Source organism: Daphnia carinata, chromosome 1, assembly GCF_022539665.2.
Source record: "Daphnia carinata strain CSIRO-1 chromosome 1, CSIRO_AGI_Dcar_HiC_V3, whole genome shotgun sequence".
Lineage (NCBI taxonomy): Eukaryota > Metazoa > Arthropoda > Branchiopoda > Diplostraca > Daphniidae > Daphnia > Daphnia carinata.
In genome coordinates, this window is record NC_081331.1 from 2970512 (window position 1) to 2988060 (window position 17549).

The 17549-nt window shown below is 39.7% G+C and overlaps 2 protein-coding genes across 4 annotated transcripts in view; both read right to left on the reverse strand.

Annotated features, from left to right (window-relative positions):
- Positions 1-7347: 7347 nt before the first annotated feature.
- LOC130691762 (ras-related protein Rab-2) lies at positions 7348-17518 on the reverse strand. 2 transcript variants are annotated; one of them, XM_059496286.1, is made up of 5 exons: positions 9344-9465; positions 9202-9273; positions 9074-9141; positions 8834-9009; positions 7348-8776 (listed from the first exon to the last, which is right to left on the reverse strand). In XM_059496286.1, exons 1-5 carry the CDS (start codon positions 9387-9389, stop codon positions 8500-8502), a joined length of 639 nt encoding a protein of 212 aa, XP_059352269.1. In that variant the 5' UTR covers positions 9390-9465; the 3' UTR covers positions 7348-8499. The 2 variants fall into 2 exon arrangements, with proteins under 2 accessions (XP_059352269.1, XP_059352268.1); XM_059496285.1 differs by lacking the exons at positions 9202-9273; positions 9344-9465 and adding an exon at positions 17482-17518.
- LOC130691715 (extracellular signal-regulated kinase 2-like) overlaps positions 10347-17549 on the reverse strand; it is a 91520-nt gene continuing 84317 nt past the window's right edge. The window contains exons 1-10 of one of the 2 annotated variants that reach the window (XM_057514690.2): positions 15096-15247; positions 14641-15028; positions 14153-14222; positions 13845-13994; positions 13655-13785; positions 12989-13155; positions 12700-12839; positions 11876-12613; positions 11565-11815; positions 10347-11448 (exon numbers count right to left, since the gene is read on the reverse strand). In XM_057514690.2, coding sequence (XP_057370673.1) covers positions 11206-11448; positions 11565-11815; positions 11876-12613; positions 12700-12839; positions 12989-13155; positions 13655-13785; positions 13845-13994; positions 14153-14222; positions 14641-14712 — 1962 coding nt within the window. In that variant the 5' untranslated portion in view covers positions 14713-15028; positions 15096-15247 and the 3' untranslated portion in view covers positions 10347-11205. Of the gene's footprint in view, positions 11449-11564; positions 11816-11875; positions 12614-12699; positions 12840-12988; positions 13156-13654; positions 13786-13844; positions 13995-14152; positions 14223-14640; positions 15029-15095; positions 15248-17549 lie in introns of those variants that run through there. The other variant, XM_059496193.1, reaches the window with a different exon arrangement.

Genomic DNA, 17549 nt, shown 5'->3' on the forward strand with positions numbered 1-17549 from the left:
ATTGACATCGTCCACAGTTCACTAAGTGCCGATAAGAACAAAATTATTTCCAGTAAAAAATAATAAAGGGAAGAGACAAGTTTTTTTTTTTCTATAACGCAGAAAGACAACAACTGTTGTTTTCAACCGTATGGAAATGTTAAACCGAGGGGAAAAAAAATTTTCCCGACGATGGGCGGCACTTTTCATCACATTATTTTTTATTTGTGAAAAGAACGAAAAAACCGTTGCTCGGGAAAATCACGACGTTACAACCTGCCGCTAATATAGTAAAGCTAATACAAGAGCATTTCATAAATTGATTTTTTCTATTCTCTTTTTATCATTATTTTGATTATAGCCAGTTATTTCAAACTATTCAACAGAGCCTTTGAAATTGAATAGCTGAAAAACTACAAGTAATATGTTAAAACAAACTCGATTTTCGTGATTCTCGTTCAATTTTAAGTGGGAATCAAGTGTTATCAGCCAAAGTTGGATTTTGGTCAAAAATCGCAAAAGTGGGAAGGCTATAGCCTTTGCTATTTTTCAAATTTTGTGAATTTGGGACATGTCTCAGAATTTCATGAAATTTATCAATTTTAATCAAAATTGAATGAGGAATCTGAATATCTCATTAGATTTGATGTAATTGATTCGGTTATCGAGTTATGAATAGAGTGATGTGCAACACTGGAGTACATTAACGCAACCACTTTGAATTCAAATATCTAATAAAATATAGAACTTAGGTAAAAATGAAACTAGTTTTTATGCTCCTTCTTAAAATTCGAATCTAAACTGTGTATGTTTATAGCTATATTTACTCATTTTTAAAAATATCGGAAATGTCGGGCTTATTTTGTCGGGCTTATTTTTTAAGTCAAGTTCACTTTGAGCTTGAATAACTAAAAAACTACAAGCCCCACTAAAAAAAAAAGTCGATTTCAGTGATCCTCGTTCAATTTTAAGTGGGAATCAAGTGTTATCAGCCAAAGTTGGATTTTGGTCAAAAATCGCAAAAGTGGGAAGGCTATAGCCTTTGCTATTTTTCAAATTTTGTGAATTTGGGACATGTCTCAGAATTTCATGAAATTTATCAATTTTAATCAAAATTGAATGAGGAATCTAAATATCTCATTAGATTTGATGCAATTGAATCGGTTATTGAGTTACTGGTAGAGTGAGATGCAACCCTACAGCAAATTGGCGCATTCGATTTGAATTCAAATATCTAAAAAAAATATAAATCCAACATAAAGGTGAAATTGATTTTCATACTCCTCATTGAAATTCAAGTATAAGTCATTGTATGTTTATGACTATCTTTTTTTTGAAAAAAAAATTATTAAGGAAAACGTCGGGCTTATTTTTGAGCCAGGCTTTTTCACGAAAAATGCCGGGATCACATTTTGAACTTTAAGTTCAATTAAATCCAATTTTTTATAATCAAAACAGGATGCTGGCCTCGAGAAAAACACTACTATATCGTAATTTATGTGATTTTTGAATGAAATGCAATCTAAGTGGTTTTAGTCGCAACCACTTTTAAATTCAAATAACTAAACAACGAAAAATCTCACGTGAAAATAGAGTCAATTTCCGCGATCGGCATTCAATGTAGAATTTAAATCATGTATTGTTCAAGAATCATGGAACTTGAAACCTTCAAAAAAAGGGGGGGGGGGAGCCTACCTGAAAAAGCAGCTGACGTGATACAGGTGTGATCCGCTGACACGAGCAGATGGCGTCTAGCCGCACATTTCTAAAGAACTTAAAATATGCATAAATACTTTTAAAGAGACGAAAGAATGTGCAACAATAGCTCGGTGTTGGACAATCTGAATATTTTAAAATATACTAATGCCACATTAAAGATATACACGGAAATAAATAAATAAAGAGCCTGAAAATGTGTTTTTGCGTCACTGACGATGACTCGGCCACTCTACATCAGTGTTGCTATTGACCAAAAAAATAAGAAAACTAGCTGCATTACTTATATAGAGAAAACGTCTAAGCCTTCACGATTTTCTGTGAGGTAGACACTCCAAACAAAAGTGAACGCTTCTTCTTGATAAAAAAAAAAAACCTTCGATTGTTGTGATTCAATTCAGGAAATGATACGTTGCGCTCGACTGCCTTGGGCTTTGAATTTTCAAAATGATTGAGTTCAACTATTTCGGCTTCCCCCCTTTTTTCCCAAAATTTTCTACTACACACGACTGTAGTAGCAGTGGCTCCCGCTTGCTTAATCTACGATGGAAAAAAGAAGAGCGCAGGAGATATAATAACACACAGGGCCTTATGTTTATATAGTCATGAATATTTATACCACTACGGCCTACACGTATGTAGGTTTCCATGGCTCTGGGGCTTCCAAACGTTACAGCATATAAGTTATCCCCTTTTAAAATCTAAGGGTTGAAGAGTGGCCGTATAAAAGAAGAAGAAGAAAAAACCTATTACCGTACCTGTTGGAAACCCTTATCACATCGTATGGATGTGAAACAATGTTTCCTCAAACCGAACCACCAAATTTGGGGCTTCAAGGTGAAAGATTTTATTCCTCCTCTTCATTTTGTTCTTCTTTTCTTTCTCTTGAAATCGTTTTTTTTTTCTATTTCGTCTTTCCCCCTTTTTTTCTTTTCGTCATCATTATCTTATCCGTCATCTCTCGTAATGCAGAGCTTTTTCAACATTCTTCTATGAATGTTAAGTTTTTTTTTTCGGCGGCGGCTGAGTGTGCACGTCTGGCCAGCAAAATCAAATGTCACGACCGACGGGCGACAAGGGTGGCGCGCGTCCGCGTTAAATTTCTACGCTCGTTTTCTTCGTGTTTGTTCTTCTTCTTCTTCTTTTTATCTAAGCAGGTTTTTCATTCGAAAAAAAAAGAATAAATTTCAAGGTTTTTGTTCCATCATTTTTTTTTTTTTTTAGCTTGGAGTAGTTGACTGCCAATCAACTTCAGTCCTGTCTACCAATTCCTCAGCAACGATATTTTGTGATTATGGGAAAAAGAAAATATTCAACTATACGTGTGCATTATATCTAAACTGGTTCCAGCAACCCGCTAGCGATGGCTGTACCTTCCGATAATAACCTCTCCCATCATTTTTTTTGGTTTAACACTAGTTCTATAATGCTGAAAAAAACAAAACAAAAACAAGGTATTAAATTACATAACGTTTTTGGGTAGTCCTAAATTTTAGTGACAGCTGTTACGGATAGACGAAAACGGCTATGGTAATTGGTTGCCCAAACCCAATTCCATAGAAATTGAAGTTTTTGTTTTTTTTGGCGTGGTACAAAGTGATAAAGCTCGAATTGAATAGGGTGTCGATCTTGTGTGAATGATAATTGGGAAAGTCGGACAACAGGTCAGAATGCATCGGCATTTGCTTATATTAAAATTTTTTCCTTTCTATTCGGTAGAGCAGATCGGCTAAAAACGGGAGGAAAACAAGAGATGATAACAGCAACGATAAATAACACCGGATTCGGCTACCCTACCTAATAACAACTGTAGGCTGTAACCAATTGCATGACAACAATCTAAGGGTAAAGAGGTAAAACAACGGACCGTGAAAAATTTAAATAAAAAATTGGGGATAAAAAAGAATGTACGTGAAACAGCGCGATGAGGTCAGTAAGGAAATCAATTAAGCTCAAACGATATTAAATGTCATTTCCGGGACAATGGGCGGCACTCAAGTGTTTCCACACAAATTCTTCCCTTTTCTTTTGAATTTTTCCCCGGGAAAAAAATTGTGGTTAACATTTAATTTTAATTTGTGACTCGACGGGCGTCACGCAGTTTTCTTTTCTTTTAAATTTAAAACGCCACTCATCGACTTTGAGATACCGCGTTCGCTATTGTTAGTGCGTTCCTTGTCTTTGATTGTTGCCGAGGTGCGTCCGCGCGCACAAAAAATCCAGCGGTCTCCCGCATTGATGATGCACCTCTTCACGAAACAGGTTGTATGTGATCTAAACGCTAACAGAGAATGCAAAGCATAGAGTCATCGATATAAATCCACGAGCCTCACCCGCGCCGTTAAGTTCGTGGTACGCCCTTGACATTTTGCAGTGGACATGACGGAAATCCCGAAATGTTGCATTCACATCCGCTCGTGTGAAATCGGGGGGGAAAAAACGAAGTCGATTTTATTTCTGAATGTCTCCGCAGAAAAACGAGAAACTCGTCCGTGTGGGTTTGTTAAGCAATAACAAGCGAAACGATAAATAGCAAGAAGGAAAAAGAAAAAAGAAAACAAAAAAATTGGGATACCGAAGGCTTTTCCGTTATCCCACCCGGCTGATTGCGCTGCAATTTGCAGCATCTAACGAACTATAAATCATTAACGCACACGGAAACGCTTTTTTTTTTCACGTAGAGAAGCAGACATTATTGCATAACTGGTATAAGCCACCGCGGAACGAACGGAAATTAATCCCACATTTACACACACAAAATTAATGAATTATTACGTTAAAAAACAATGTTTTTACCTCAATCAAATGTTAGTGCGGTTGTGTAATCAAGTCAGTGACACACTTCATCAGCATACGCAGCGACAGATGGTATAAGGTTCATGATCCCTATACTTTAACAACAACGACAAAAAAAATAACATGTTTTTTATTTTTCCACGTTTTGTCTGAGGGTTCGAAAGATCATTGGCTTTACCTTTTTCTTGGACCCATCGGGGTCGCCCGGAATAAAAGGAGGAAAAAAAAAAGCCATTTTTTGTGTGTGTGTGTGTGTGTTGTTGTCCATGTATATATACATAGTATATATACCCTTTTTTAGAGATAGGACCGGAATTCAGGACAACACAGTTAAATGGACACACATACAAGAAAGGAAAAGAAAAGGGTTGTCTGTTGTATGTAATATCGTAAACAAGACCAGCTGACAGCCTCAAATGGGTATTGTGGACAGACGGTCAGGAACAGGCAGCAGATTTGTGTGCAGGCAAGCGGCTGATTCAAATTCTCGTTTTGGAATGTTTCCCTTCTTGAAAAAAAAAGTGGTCAATTCGGGTCAGCCTCCATGCCTTTTAACCAATTTTCGTCTCTTTAAACATAAAAAAAAATTGGGAAAAAAAAAAAAAAAAACAGTTTCTTTCTTCCTTCTTAGAATTACCGTTGTTTTCATGGCCGGAAGGCAACAACACGCACACAAAAAAAGAAGAAAAGATGAGAAAATTGAAACAGAAATTCTCACAAAGTATATATACGGCATTACCTTGAGATGAAGCGGCGTAATGTTTGTAATCGACCGACTTCTGGAACGTCCAGCTGGAGGACAACTGCAATCAAGCGCGTCTGACGCAACGAACGACGCTCGTTCGCTCGCCATCATCATTATTAGCGTGACCATTTCTTCCACCTCTCTAATCTCTCATCGCGCCTGCAACCATTTGCATAGATTCTATATAAGGCGGAAACGCGTGCCTCTTGTTTTCTTTTCTTTTTTTCTAGCTCTCGCAAGTAAGTCGACATCGTTCGCGAGGAAACGCAGGCCTCCCGCCCTTTGCCCGCTAAAAAGAGTTCAAACTAAATACTCCCATAACCGTAAAAAAAAAAATGAACAACAAACACTAGACAACAAATAATGGGCCGTGATTATTATCGTGCAGTTTGCACGCCGATGGATTTAAGAAGAAAAAAATTGTTAATTTGCATTTAAATTTTTTGGGGTTATATTGCAGCGTGAAAAAAGGCGACCGCCGATCGCGTGAATGACCACCATCAACCAAGTTGACGGGCATGTTTGAAAAGTAGGATGAACGATTTCTCGAAGAATATCCCGCCAACGGTATTTGTGGGATGGCCGTGAAAAATGGCCAAACATGAAACTACAACTTGTCATAACTCTCGCTCGACTGGAACGCGATTTTGCGGCGTCTGTTTATTGTAGGAAGGACCTGTATATCTCTGATCATCTGTTGCCGTCCAGACACCCCCTGATTTTCGCTTTGGCGGAGGAGAAAAATCCCGAAACATGGGGTCCTCGAGATTTACGGTACCAACGTCCCGTAGTTTCATCAAACAAAATGAACAACGACAAGAAATTGAGTGAAGGCAAGAAATACCGAACTCGCACAACGGAAAAAAAAGAACGTGTAAGAAACGCACGTTCACGGTCAACGTCTGGCTCTTCTTTTTATAGCAGCGGGTTGTCGACGTGAGGAGGGAACAACTCGGTTGTGACGACAGATGCATCTGACGTGAGCAACTGGCATTAAACACGAAAAACTGGAAACAGGGTATTTAAATGTATTCAAGATTTCTCACAGCGCTTATTAAAGACCAGTTCCTTCTCTCCCCTACAACGAATGGTAATTTTCTTGTATTTTTCTCGCTTTCAAGTGTGACGCCTTCGTTCTTGCGTCCAGTTCAAAATGCAAATGAGGATAAAGGCATTATTCACGATGCTCTACAGACACAGCCAACCGAGTGTTTACGGATAGCTGCTTCACTGCAATCTGACTTGTGCTCCACATTCTACTCGTCTTCATTGTTATCATTTTTCTTTTTCAAGTGAAAAAAAAAAAAAATGCAACACGCGTGGCTCACATTTTCTCGATTATTTTCATTTAATGAAAAGAGATGAGACATACAAGCAGGTTAAAGTCCCGACACGTATACGCTTCAGGCGCTCCATCAAAATGATGATCGTCGTGAAATCATGTCACTGATTTTTTGTTGCCAAAAACGAAATGGATTCTTCATTTCAAAGGCCAAAGAAAAAAACGGTAACCATATCACGCAACGATGCCTTCACGCTCTTCCCCAAAACACATACTATATAAGCATAACGTGATAGAATTACCTGTAAACGATGCCGAACGAATCTCAAGTCAGGGAGCGATTGAGTTAGAAAAAGGCCGAAGAGTTTTGACCTACTTTTTTCTTCTTTCCCCGCTCGCCCCAAAGAAAATGTTAAACATTTTTTTATTTATCGAATGAGGCGATTCGCTTGCGTCACCCCAATGTTATTTGTCTTTTTTTTCCCCTCCCTGTAAATAACAAACAGCACGCGGAATTTTTTTTTTTAAAAAGAAAAGGAACGCACTCTGATCCTTAACACATGCGATGCGTTCGACCAAAGAGAGTTGGCGCAAGAGGGGGGGAGGGGGAGGAGAGCCCACATCCGGGTCCGATTATTACATCTGCTCCCGCACCAGGCACCCCGAAAAAAAAAAAAAAGAAACGGTGCTGCATCATTTTCAGAGAGGGCAATATGTACAACACATTGAACTTCAAGGTCTCTACAGTCAAGAAAGGTCTGTAACACCCACGTTTAATCACGATCATCATCGAAAGCATGATCGGCGAAGGACTACCTGAATTTCGGAGTTGTTTGGCCTTGCAAATCGTGTAATTCGAATTCATTTTTTTTTTGCTGCGGATTGAAAGAAAGAGAGAACGACAGTTACATCGAAACTAAACACGAGAACGAGAGAGAGGAGTAGGGGCATACACACAAACAGAAGGAAAAAGGAGGGCATTTGATAAAAATCGTGAAGAGACACGCACACATATTCGCACCTGGGATATGAAAATGGGGGAAAAATAATGGCGATGCAGCAACTCGCCGTTTGGAATGAATAAATTGCGAATTCAGCTTCATTACTTTCGAATGTTTCCCCTCGACATAATGAAATGAAAAATAGTAAGGAAAGAAGTTATCATCGAGATGATGAGACACGACTAGCATGAATTTCAATTAGAGGGGGAAAATGGAGGGGGGGAGGGCTAACTGAGAACCACCTACATACGCTCCTCAATCTCTTCTCGACATCAAAACAGGAAAGAACACAGCACACATCATTTATGGAAAAATAGAGGAGGAGGAGAATTTTTAATGAAGACCCACGCGCCATGGATAGAAAACCTGGAATATCAACTCGTTTTTTTTCTTCTAAAAAGAGAGCAAATGCCAACAAAGATGATAACATCAATGCCACCTCCGATGGAATGACATGTCTGGATCCTTCACTCTTGCGTCTCGTGCACGATGACAAAAAGGTTCCTCTACCCGTCATGATTTTTGCATGATGGCGATATTCATCGGAATAGCTATTTTTAATTTTCTCTCTTTTTTTTTTGGCCCTGTAGATCTAAGCTTTTCCTTTTCTTCTAAACACGGGTTCCTGAGTTTACGATTGACAGGTTAAAGTAATCCATCATGGAGCGGGTTTTTCTCAACACACCGAAACAAGTGGGGACGAAAAGAAGTGCGGCTTTTCGAAAGCTAAGACTAAGACAAATTAAAGGTGCACTATACCAAGATTTTTATCTCTAAATATTCTCCAAGGCAAAGGGAATATCAAGATCTTTAAAAAAAGAAAAAAGCAAAAAAAAATTAGAAGCTAACGAAACAAAAGAAGAAGCTAGGTAAGGAAACAGAAGGATAGGAAAGAAGAGCCGGTTGTAATAAATATAACGCCGAGAGCTTTGCTTAAGTCAGGAGTTGTTAGGGTGTTCAGCGTTTCTTTTTGCTTTAATTTAACAACAGGATCCGCCTTGGCTTGCACTTGCACCTCCAGAAGGAGTGTTAGCATTGCTAGGCAAATGTTGAGGTCCAATTTTGATTCCATTGGCTTCATTGTTAATATCAAATACTCCCTCTTGAATCTTTTCATAGATTTCTCTGGCCGTATTAATGAAAGCTTCTTCCACATTGGCTGCAGTTTTAGCTGATGTTTCCATGAATACAAGGCCATGTTCTCTGGCAAAAGCCTCACCTTCCTCTTTTTTCACTTCACGTCTGGATTCCAAATCACTACCAAAATGGCAATGATAAGTTTTGGTGCATCCCAAAAATTGTGATAAGGTTTACCTTTTGTTTCCAATAAGCATAATGACCATGTTGGAGTTGGAGTGCTGACGAGCATCTTCCAACCATGTTGTCAAATGGTTAAAAGTGTCTCTCCTTGTAATATCATATACAAGCAAAGCACCAGCTGCACCTCGGTAGTATGATCTAGTGATTGAGCGGAAAGCTTCTTGTCCAGCCTGAAATTGATAGCCACAACATTGTACATGTATTATCATAAATCTTTCATTGTCCTGTACTCACAGTGTCCCAGATCTGCAGCTTGATTTGCTTTCCATCAATAGTAATCATCCGAGCTCCAAACTCGACACCTGTAATTTACAAGGGCTATTAAAGAGAAATCAAACCTTATCACAAACAAAATTGCTTGCCAATCGTCAAATCGTGAACAGGCTGAAATCGTTTGTCCGTGAACTGCAACAAAAGGCAAGATTTCCCGACACCTGTTAGCAAATACATAATTGAAAACCTTTATGAAATCATACAGATATAAAAAATTAATAGCAAACTTACCAGTATCTCCAATAATGATATACTTGAAAAGATATGCATAAGACATTTTGTGTTTTTTGGGAAGATAAAGAAAAACAGCAAGAGAAAAGAGCTACTGCGTGTGATTTTGACGAAACAGATGTCTTAAGTTGCAACTAATGACACGATAGTGCGGTTGCCCTAAAGCTCAAAATTCAACCGCATCGTCATCATCGACAATCGACCAACAAAAACTCACGACAAATCGACACGACGGCGCACGAATGCCTTCAAACGTTTTGATTACATTAAGCTATATAATCGGTAATGCAGATGATGGCCACTTTCCACGGTAATGTGATCTCGAAAAATCGTAATTTAATTTATCAACGGATTAATTTACAAGAAATAATGTCTGTTGAAATCAAAAGATCTGGGTTGTACATTGAACGTAACCATTCATGCTATATTCTGTTGTCATGCCATAATCCGCATATTCAACTCAAACAATAAAATCAATACCACCATAAACAAACGTTACGTCATCACATGTTTCTTGTTTATTTTCCATCGCTAAAGGTTTTTACTTTATGGTTAAGAATTACCATATTTTTTGCGAGAATATCACGCTCTGGTACAAGCCAAGCCAATAAAGCATTTCCCTACGCGCCAGGCTTCCACGTCATGCCCCATAGGCTGTGCTGTTTAATGGGATGAAACTGAATGACACCTGGTTAATCGACCGAGGTCTTACGTCACTGACATTCTTCGTTCTCCAGTCTTTGAATTGATCAATGAAAAGTCCCGTCATTCTACGTGAGAAAAAGCTACGCTACTTCCGTATCATTGGCCTTATTTGCTAACTCGTGTAATCGATAATCCTCGTCTACGCCGCTTCACTGAATGGGTGGCCCACACGAGAGCTGAGTAAAAACTTGAGGCTATAAAAGGTCAACGGAAACTAAGGTAATAAACCAAAGACCAGGGTCGTCGAAATGAGAAAATAACAATTAAAAAATTTAAAGATAAACAAACAAAGAAAATGTCATTTTGATATTATATTATGGCTCGACTCTCTCAATGTTACTCTCGAAAAATACGTCCATCGTGGGTTGGTATACAATACACGATTGAAGCTACAAAGTTTAATATTTGCAAATGTTTTAGTAATCGATTCGAAAAATTTCGTTCAGCCAGTGATTGAAATCGCATTGTTTTTGTTTTTCCAAGATACACAACAGGAACAATGTTAGCATAGGGTGAATGAGCGTCTACTCCACCCTATGTCGTATCTGATGGGCGTGGTAATTCCGAATGCGGAAGGTTCGGATATTTCCTGAAATGGAAACACATCACTTCCGCAGTTGATAACGAGGGGAGTACAATTTGAAGGTGGATATAGGGGAAAAGGAACTAGACATAGACACATACAAAAAAAAATGTGAAATGGTTGTCGTTTTTATCCAAATACATCAGTCGATTGAATCATCGACCAAACACGACCGTCGCGTGAGGAATTGCTATCTAGTTTACGACTAAATCATATCCCTTAATATTTTATCATACAATTCGCGCCATCTTGACAAGAATTAACAATGAGAAATGCTGAAATCTGCTCGATTCGTCTTCCCCATTGGCAAAATATTAAAGGGAACCTGAGATACCTGGTCATACCAAAATAAGATATTTCTAGAAAATAAAAGAAGAAAAAAATCGGGTGGGGTATCTGGAAAGTGTAGACTAGAGTCTCGTATCAAAGAAAAGTTATTTTGTTCGTATGGCAAGTGTCGAAAAAGTGACGACAAAAAAAAAATAGCTGTATGTAGGGAAAGAGATATCACCCATTAGAAATTGCTTTTTTTTTTCTCTTGAAAAGGAGAGGCCAAATGATTCAAATCCTGTTATCATTTGATACTTTGACGCAGTTCTTGCAAAGCCGATGCCGTGATGGTGCCGTGCGACGACACGAACTTGCTCGTTCCCGTAATTCCGCCTACGTTTGTTGCTCCAGCACTAGTCGTCAAGTTAGAGACGTTGTTCAACGAAGTGAATTGCCTCTTGCCAAACGTCGGTGCGGGCCGAGGGATTTTATTGTCACGGACGACGCCCGTCGTTGTGCTGCCAAGCGCCTTTTCCGCCGAAGTTGCCTAATACCAATACAACAATCCGTCTCATTCGGGTGGACAGTAAACAATTTTATGATTTGCCAAAGATATGCTTGTGGCGTAATTAGAAGCCTCAGAGCACATAACGGGATTATTACCCGTGGGATAGTCACCGTCCGTGTAATGACAGGATTGTCTAAACTTCGGCTGAATAGGTTTTTCCCATAGCGGCCAGCAAATCTCGACGCTGTTGTGCTGGTTTGCGACGAGGCTGGAACCCCGGCCGAACGAAGTGGAGGTTGTGCGTTGCTGACAGTTGCCCGACAACTCGTATTGCTAATATTGCAATTCTGTTCCATGCTGGAAGCAAGCAAATGGCTGGCTGAACAACTCGTCGTTAACGGTGAACCTGATCCCCAAAATTATTTCATTTATTCATCAAAATTATTCGAAGATTACGAGGTTTTACCTTTGCTGTGATCCGAGTCAGTTGATGAGTTGGACAGATGGTACTTGACTAAGCAATGACCAGAATGCGATCGGGGAATTGCGGCGGATGGCGAAGATAATTTATTGGAGCTCAACACTTTCGAAGATTTTTCCCTATTCCGCATCACATCATCCGAATGTCTGCTCACCAACTTGCGATCTGGAGGACGAGGCAAATCAACCGATCGGTTGTTTCCTAACGAACCACCGGACGAATCGGCCGGAATGCTACTGTACTTTATCTTCGATTGTTGAACACGAGCCTCTGATGACAAATCTACGCTGGATTTTGTTTTCGGAATCGTTTTACTCGTTTCTTTCGGTGAGTTCTTGGGTGAAGATGAATCCGTGTTGGAATCCCGGATGAATTTAAAGGGCGATAGCTCGCGGATTTCCTGCCGCTTTTGATAGGCAATTACTTCGTAAAGTTTAGTTCGATATTCGTCCACAGTTAGCTGAATGGCATCGCTTAATGTTGGCACGACGTCGTGATCCAGGGCTGGCTCTCTTTCAGGTTTGTGGAATGCCCGGACGTACGGATGTTCAAGCGCTTGTTCGGCCGTTAAACGTTTGTGCGGATTGAGGACTAGCAGCTTTTCCAGGAGATCGATGGCATCCACAGGAGCAGCAGCCAAAATGGTTCGAAGTGGTTGTTTGGGTACCATCATGGATTTCTCCAGCAGGGTAGACGCATAGCCAGAGCTAAGCGATTGTATATCTGTGTAGTAAAACAAAATAAGAGTTATCTTCTATCTAAAGCAATAACTTATGCGTTTGCACAAGCCATTTAAGTAGAAAACTTGCCTTCTTTGGATGGTGGAGGAATCGAGGCCATGATCTTCTCCAATTGATTGAGCGTAGAAGTGCCGGGAAAGAGTGGCTGGCCGAGGAGTATTTCGCCTAATATGCACCCCAAACTCCACATGTCCACACCTTTCGTGTACCTAAAAAAAGAAAACATCATTTCAAAAATCAAATCATTCTGGTTCTTTTTAATTTTTTTTTTGTTATCTTTTGAAAAAATGGCATGAGCGGACCATTTCGAGAGGGTTTAGTTGCCTGGAAAAGGAAAACCAAAAGGCGTCGTTATTACCGTTTGGAAGCCAGCAGGATCTCTGGCGCCCGATACCATCTGGTTGCCACGTAGTCGGTCATCACGTTATCCGCCTGGCCTTCTTCACAGTCCTGGACCAGAGAACGGGCCAGTCCGAAATCGGCTATCTTACATCGACAGTCTGCGTCCAACAGGATATTCGAAGGCTAAATAAAATGGCATTCGTTTCAATTTGAAAACTCATTTAAGTACATACAAGACATTTCAAAAAGGATCTCCACTATTTTCTTCGTTATGAACCCGTGACGAATGTTTTTTAATACCAAATATAAAAAAGCAAGGTGTCGCGTCGTAAATCATCTTTGTTTCGACTAACCACCCGCCAAGTTAGAAGTACGTTTAACTTTTAAGCCAGAAAAAAAAATTTCTTTTTAACATTTGAGAAACGTCGTGTTTACTTAGTTTTAAAGACTGAACAAAACACAGCTGCCTTTTCGAGACATATGGTTGTCTGTGTTTTGTTATTCGTTTCTTTTTCATTGAATTTCGCAAAGGGGCAAAGAGGTAGATAGCGTTGTCAAGGTGAATGTACACAAAAAAGGTGTCGTGATAGTTAAAGCCTGCACGTTTTCAAATTGAATGCTAATGCAGCGGATGGCAAACCAGTCGAACTGAGTTAGCAGATAAATAGATATAAAAAAAAACCTTTTGATCACGATGAATCACGTTGCCAGAATGCAGGTACTTGGTGGCCCGAAACAACTGATACAAAATGTATTGCTTATGCACTTCTTTGAGGATGTTTCCACGTTTGATGACATTGTGCAAGTCCGTGTCTATAAATGGCAAAATTCAAATTTAGATTAACACAAACAAAATCGATCAATTCTTTTACCCATATATTCGAAAACGAGGTAGATGTCTTTGTCGTTATCGGCTCGATGGACGTCCAGCAGACGGATAATGTTGGGGTGATCGCCAAAGTGTTGCAGGAACATGATTTCACGGAAAGTCCGTTGGGCGTCCGTCTGATTTCGGAAGGCATCTACGTACATAGACCAAGAACATGAAACACGAGTTTTGGGCATGGACAATCAGTCACGTGAAGAGCGGATGGCCGTGTAAACAATCACGTTACAATCCAATCGGCCGCTTGTGAACCGCAAATAGAACAAAGTCGATGAAAACAAAGAAAAAATGTACCGAAAATTTTCTTGACGGCCACGACGCTGCCCGTCTTCTTGTCGACGGCTTTCCAGACGATTCCGTAAGCCTAATAATTCACGTCAAACAAATAGATATGAATGACACGTGTTTTCCCGATTAGAAAAGGGATAAAACTTTTTTGAACGGACAAGGGGGAAAACGAAGACGGACACAAAGATGAAGAGATGCGTGTTTGGCGTGACGTTATTCCCGCTCGTCCGTCAATATTATACGAAGATGATTAGACGTGTATATGACAACAAAAACATACGAACACGTTTTCCCCCTTTCTAGTACTGAATTTTAAAAACAAAATCCAAAATTCCGTTTCACCTTTTTCGACACAACAATCAAATTTGAACGCAGCCAAAAATGGGTAACGAGGCCGCAACGAAATAGAACAGGAATTTTACATAATAACGAAAGTGAACCTAACCGCCCGATCAATCAAACAAAAGCAATGAAAGAAAACAAAAATGTCATACGCCTTTGCCGAGCCGCTTTTTGACATCGTAGCGCTTGCTGATGTGCATATCCACTTCGCAAATGTCAGCCATTGCCTTGGCGTTCCTTTTTTTTTTTTGCTTCTGGTCTTTGTTCTCAGCTTTTAGACGTGCCCCCGTCTACCTGGCAGGTAAGTATCTATGTCAACCGGAGGAGGGGGCTCGACCTGCCGTGGCACAAATTTTCCATAGGCATAGAAGCAATTGAAAAGGCAACTGGAATAGCTCGAAAGAGTTTGATGGACCACGAGGTCAGCCACAGTTTAGCAAAAAAAAGAGACTGGCCGCTTGTTGTGTCTGCTGAGAATCGTGCGAAACTTTCTCGCTTGTTTCTCTGTTTTTTTTTTTTTTCTTGGCTTTGTCGATGGTCCTGTGTGATCAGCCGAAAGAAAAGCTGATTAGATAACATAAATACATTCTGACGTGTACAAACGTACCTTCTACAATGTCACATCCTTTTAGTTGTTGATTTTCTCTTGTTTAAATATCCAGAATGAAAAACAAGCTCACAAAAATGAGCGTAACAAACGAAAAACGTGGAGAAATTAAGTTGAAAAAAAAGCACAGAATAGAAAACATGTAAAGAAGAAGAAGAAGAAAAAAAAGCCTCCAGTTGCGGCTAGGAGGAATGTCAGACTGACGAGTTTAGTGCTGAACTTGTTTTTGTGTAGCCATCCCTCCCAACTCCCCTTCGCCTCTTTGAGTGTGCGCGACTATAGGCGGTCGGGGATCGGGTGTTGTATACCTGGGCTTTGTGCGGAACGTTGGGGGTGTATCATAAGGTAAAAAAAAGAAAAAAGGGAAAGAGAGAGAGAGAGAGAGAGAGTGGTGGGATGATGAAGGAAGGAGAAGGGGGGATATTCAGGTAGACTCTCCCCAAGGGCAATTTTTCAGTAAGAAATGCATACATGTATACACCTGAGGCTCCCTTTTTTTCTCGGTCCAGCATTCTCCTTCGATCTTTGAATATTCCTTTCTTCAATCTTTCGCCCACAGATATTTTTTCTTTCATGTGTGTTGTTATTAGCATATTTTTTTCTTTCTCTCCAAATGTAGACGAAAATATTTTTCAAAAGCGTTAAAATCAAAGACTTTCTAAACAACAATAGGAGCTAAACAAAGTGTTGGAATACATACGAAGCAATGGAAAGAATCCCGTAGAAAGCGGACTGGATGGCGATCCATCAAAAAACGGAGAGGATGCAATAGAAGGTGTGCAAGATGGCCTATAATAGTGTGTTTCATTTGTTTCCAACCTGCGGGGAATGTTGTTTAAGTTGCACATTATAAAAACGTGTATATAGGAAGAAAGCGCTACATTCTGTGCCTTACATTTACTTTGCGACACCTGGCGGGTTTTTGAAGGTTGTGTGTCATTTGGCAGTTGGTCTGATCTGCGTGTCAAATGTCTATTGCACGGCAATTCCAGGGCTCGATCCGTTTGGGTTTTTACATGTCAGCTCAGATAGAACGATCCTTTTTCTTCTTTCGAGTATTTCTATCATTGCCGACCGTCATACATTTCTTGTTGATTGTCATTGGTCAAAAATCTCAGTCGTTTGCCCTTTTTTTTGTTGGCATTATTTTTTAACAATCGGATATTGCAAAGAAGCAATCGCAATATTAAATCCATATATCGTGCACGAGAACAATAGAATATGTAGCTATTAGGTTGATACGTATTGAAGGAGTGCCTAACTGCGGGGGTTGGTCGAAAAACTTGCGTACAATAAGGAATAAAATAATGGCAATCGATGCGCCTATACATGCGGAAGCTCCGACATGGTCCCTGCAATTTACAAACTTCCGGAAACTTATTCGAAGTTGGCATCGAAACTCGAAACTTGCATTCGTGTATCAGCGTTAGGCAATATCATAAGGCGCACAACAACAACAGCGCGTGTAATGCCAGTAGACGTTACGTGGCCAACGATTCCTGCAAACGATGCGCATCAACATGAACAAGACAGCGAAAAGAAATGAAATAATGAATAACGCACGTATTGCACTTTGGAAATGAATTGTATCGTGAAATTTGTCCATCATCAGGCGAGTCAAGCTGCACCACGATACACGAACAAGATAATATAGCCAAGGACATACGAAAATATGGGACCCTATCCATATGCTTGGTTAGAATCAATGTTTTTTTTTTCTCCTATGTCCCGTGATGTTTGTGTATGTCTTACGTAGGAATATAGGATCACCATGGCGACCGACTTGTGTACTTTCCATGTGTCCCGTTTATATGTATTGCCTTTTTTTCTGTCTCTCTGGGATGACTAATAAAAAACGGGTTTGATAAAATGAAAATAAACAAACGAAAAATTAATGATTTTTTATATGTCCTTAAGTTTCTGTTGCGTCTTTTTATTTCAACTGTGTTTTTATTCTTTTGTCAACTGCCATACACACTGGGATATGGCAATAAAGTGCGTCTACGCCATGTGAAAATGATCGCCCCTGGGCCATAGTTACGAAGGAACCCGCTGATATGCTCTAATGTAATAATCATCATCATCATTATTGGTCATAAAACCGCGTGTACACAGACGAGTAATATGAAAATGATGAGGCCCAATTTCGATTGCCCCGCCGCCGCGTTCATGACGATGTATTCCGACAGCGAGTGAGAAATAGAGTAGACTGTATACCATTTTTAAGCTTGAACTAGAAAAAGAAAATGAACAATGGGGTTAAAAATAAAAATTTTCAAAAGAATAAGAAAGAGCAATTATTTAAGGCCTACATAATTCTCCCCTTTTTCGGGTTTTTCTTCGACTGTCCAAAAAAAGCTCAAAATTCGTTATTCAGTATATGTACAACAGCACACGTATACAAACATTGGATAGTAGATTATTACGTGCCGTAGTACGCACTGTCAGAAAAAA